Raw genomic sequence first — 3,699 nt, 5'->3', positions numbered from 1 at the left:
AAAAAAGGGATTTAACTTAATTAGAGGGTAATTTGTAGGCTAATTAAAAAGAGTGATTAGACAATTATCGAAAAATTCCAAAAAAAAAATCAAAACTATGAAAAAAGGCTCTAATTTAATTGGGGGTAGTAGTTAGAAGGGCAATTAAAGAAAATTAATTAGAAGTACTTGAGATAATTAGGGGTAATTAGAAAGGTAATTAACAAGACAAAAAAGGAAAGATATACGTTTTATTGAATAGACAGTAACTAATGTTTTGAAAAGATGTCTGTTATCGAGGAAGGATTGAATTTCTAAAAGTGCTGTTTCAAAAACAACAAAAATTTTTGTTTCAAAAACAAAACAATTTTTTGAAACAGCAATTTTTATAGGGGATTTTTGTTCGATTTTTGCTCAAAAAAACCCCTGTATTTTTATTTCAGAATGCCAATGGGCAACAAACTATTCGAAACGGATCGTATCAAACGAGTGCTCGAGACCATTGAAAAGCAGGACCGACTGATTGCCTCGCTAAATGATAAAATCGAAACCCTGAGCACCCAATCCCAGTACAACATGAAATTGGACACTGATTGTATCAGAGAGCTTCGGACACAAGTGATAAAGGCGACGCCGAATATGTATGAAAAAGAGCGAGCGGTGACAATGAAAATGATCAGCGACGAGTACGATCAGCGGACGCGAGTATTGGAAGAGTCCAAAAATCGATTAATCGATCATAAAAATGTGATGCTAACGTTTTCAAAACGAAAAGAGCTCGAGCAAAGAGCCAGAGGGTTACATCATCCGGTTGATTATCATATCAGTCGATGGGAGCAAATGTGGGCGGAGCAAGGTGGGGAGGTCAAGCAGGCGGCGAACAAGAAGAAAGTGGAAAAGTCAAAGAAGCAGTTGGAATTTGAGGTAAGCCCTGCAAGATGCGCTAAAAATCAAATTTCCGCTCATTTTTGAGCTGAGCTACAGCTCCTTAAAGTTTCAGAGCGAGTGACGCAGAGAAACGAGACACACTGCGTCTCTCACCAAAACTCTTGAAATGATTATAACTCAGCTCAAAATTGGGCTAGAAACTTGATTTTTAGTGTGTTTTGTAGGAAATTTTAAAATCTTTCGATTGAAATTACAAATTTGAACAAGTTAGAAAAGAGTTTTGACGACAATTTCCCTCTGTTTTCAGCCGAAATCTAGAAGAAAAAGTTTCTGTTACAAAATGTTCTTGAAAATTCAGAATTACGAATTCTCGATTCACGATATGTTGTACAGTTTTTTTTTGACATCTCAAAATCTCAGAGCAAGATTTTTTAAAAATTGGGTATTCTGAAATTCTGCTATTCAAAAACTGAAAATTCTAGAATTTCACGAAATTCAACAATTGAACAATGTCCGAAACTCATGTATTCGAAAATTTTTTGTTCCTGTGGAAATCACAAAATCTTTGAAAAACCACCAAAAAATTTACTGTTTCAAAATTTTTTATTCAAATCGAATATTACGAATTCTCGAATTCTCGAAATTCTGTTTGAGAAATTCAAAAATTCAGCAAAAATTAGAAATCCAAAAAAAATGAAAAATGGAAGAAAAATCGAAAAAATCTTGAATTTTTAGTTCTAATTGAAGTTCCAAAATATAAAAACTCCGGAAAAAATTTATGTTTCAACTAGCAAAAGTACAAAATTTCGAAATATTCTAAAATCGTCCAAGGTATCATTCAAAGTATAACTTTTTTTAAAAATTACAGCTTCAGCCAAAACACAAATATTGAACTTTTTTATCTTTTTTACTGTGTGAGGCATTTTCTGCGCAGAATTGTTGACAATTAACTCTTCTGAGAAAAATAATCAACTTCGAAATTTCCATTTTAACCGGAAAAAAAAATGGAAAATTTGGAATTTTTCTAACTTTTTTAAACTTTCGAACTGTTAGAATTTGTCATTTCTCACTTTTTAAAGAATTTTAAAGATTTTTGCAACCAAAAGTAGGAAAAATTTCCTACAAAACTTTATGAAAATCAATATTGTAGCTCAATTCTGAGCCGAGTTATGGCTATTTGAAGTTTTCGGGTTTAGAGACGCAGAGAAACGAGACACGCTGCGTCTCTGACTCGAAACTTCAAATGGCTATAACTCGGCTCAAAATGGTCCTAGAAACTTGATTTTTAGTTCATTTATAGCTAAATTTCAGGTTTCGCAATGGAGTAAAGAATGTGGAATGTACGCGGTATTCAATGAGTTTCTAATGGACCAAATCTTGTTGGCGGATACTAGATTAGCCGTGGTGGAAGCTACCAATGCGGATCATCATACGACGATAGAGGAAATGCGAAAAAAGTGCAAGATAGCGGATAATGTGAGAGACGCCAGACAACAACAGGAAATCGATTTATTGAAACAAAAATATTCGGATATGGTTGCTGTGATGATGGAACAAATCGTCATGTTGAAAGGTTATCAACAGTGAGTTATTTTTGAAACTTGATAAATTTAGAAAACTAAATGCCAAATTCGTTGAACCAATTTTGAAACAGCAATTTCAACAAATTTCAACAATTCTGAACTACAGTAATCCCCTACCAAAAACCTCTTTTTACAGAATCCAATTATCTGAAAATCCAACTCTAGAAGAAAAATGTGAAAAAATGGGGAACGAACTGAACCGAATGGTTGCTAACCTACCGAATTCTGAAAAGTGAGTAAGTAATCCACTACAGTAATCCCAAATTTTTTGTTTTCCAATTTTCAGATCCCAAACACTTCTGGAAAAAGAGAACCAAGAACTGGACAAAATGGATAAGGAGATTGATAAGCAGGTGGATGCAGTAAGGTACAGTAATCTTCAAAAACTACAGTAACCCTTTAAAAACTACAGTAATCCTTTCCAGAATCGCAGCGCTGGTCAACATAAGAAAAGAGTATCATCGAAAGAGTGCACTGGATATTCTCCACTCGATCAAAGATTGTAGATCAGTGGAGTGAGTGGGGAACTACAGTAAATCCAGAATTTTTGAAATTTTCAAAAAACGCCTTAAAATATCAAAATTTTCCTACAAAACAAGCTAAAAATCACCGTTCTAAGACAATTTCAAACCAAGTTTTAGCCATTGGAAGTTCTGAAGAGACGCAGAGAAACGAGAGCGCTCTCGTTGTCTGCGTCTCTCGAAAACTTCAAATGGCTGTAACTCGATCCAAAATTGTCCGAGAAAGTTGATTTTAGGATCATTTTGTATCAGTTTTTGAGGATTTTTCGAATTTTAAAATTTTAACAAAAATAAAAAAAAATTTCAGTGAGCAAAACGATAAAAATTTTGGAGAGGCTCTTCGAAGACATTATGAAGATCTGCTGAGATCTAAATCACAAAATGAGGATCATGGGTAGGTAAAAAATCGATAATTTAGAATTTTAGAATTTCATGATTTCAGGATTTTAGAATTTTAGAATTTTAGAATTTTAGAATTTTAGAATTTTAGAATTTTAGAATTTTAGAATTTTAGAATTTTAGAATTTTAGAATTTTAGAATTTTAGAATTTTTAGAATTTTTAGAATTTTAGAATTTTAGAATTTTAGAATTTTAGAATTTTAGAATTTTAGAATTTTAGAATTTTAGAATTTTAGAATTTTAGAATTTTAGAATTTTAGAATTTTAGAATTTTAGAATTTTAAGAATTTTAGAATTTTAGAATTTTAGAATTTTAGAATTTTAGGGT

At 32.2% G+C, this 3,699-nt stretch overlaps 1 protein-coding gene across 1 annotated transcript in view; it reads left to right on the top strand.

Moving 5' to 3' along the window:
* Positions 1 to 423: 423 nt before the first annotated feature.
* CBG26817 overlaps positions 424 to 3,699 on the top strand; it is a gene marked incomplete at both ends in the record, with an annotated part of 5,540 nt that continues 2,264 nt past the window's right edge. Inside the window, 5 exons of the mRNA XM_045236218.1 lie at positions 424 to 903; positions 2,179 to 2,450; positions 2,587 to 2,682; positions 2,737 to 2,817; positions 2,843 to 2,965. Of these exons, the coding sequence (XP_045099726.1) occupies positions 424 to 903; positions 2,179 to 2,450; positions 2,587 to 2,682; positions 2,737 to 2,817; positions 2,843 to 2,965 (1,052 nt within the window). The remainder of the gene's footprint in view (positions 904 to 2,178; positions 2,451 to 2,586; positions 2,683 to 2,736; positions 2,818 to 2,842; positions 2,966 to 3,699) is intronic.

Source organism: Caenorhabditis briggsae, assembly GCF_000004555.2.
Source record: "Caenorhabditis briggsae complete genome, chrIV, whole genome shotgun sequence".
Taxonomy (NCBI): domain Eukaryota; kingdom Metazoa; phylum Nematoda; class Chromadorea; order Rhabditida; family Rhabditidae; genus Caenorhabditis; species Caenorhabditis briggsae.
The sequence above is the reverse complement of the archived record's forward strand: the minus strand, read 5'-3'. Positions and strand labels throughout refer to the sequence as shown.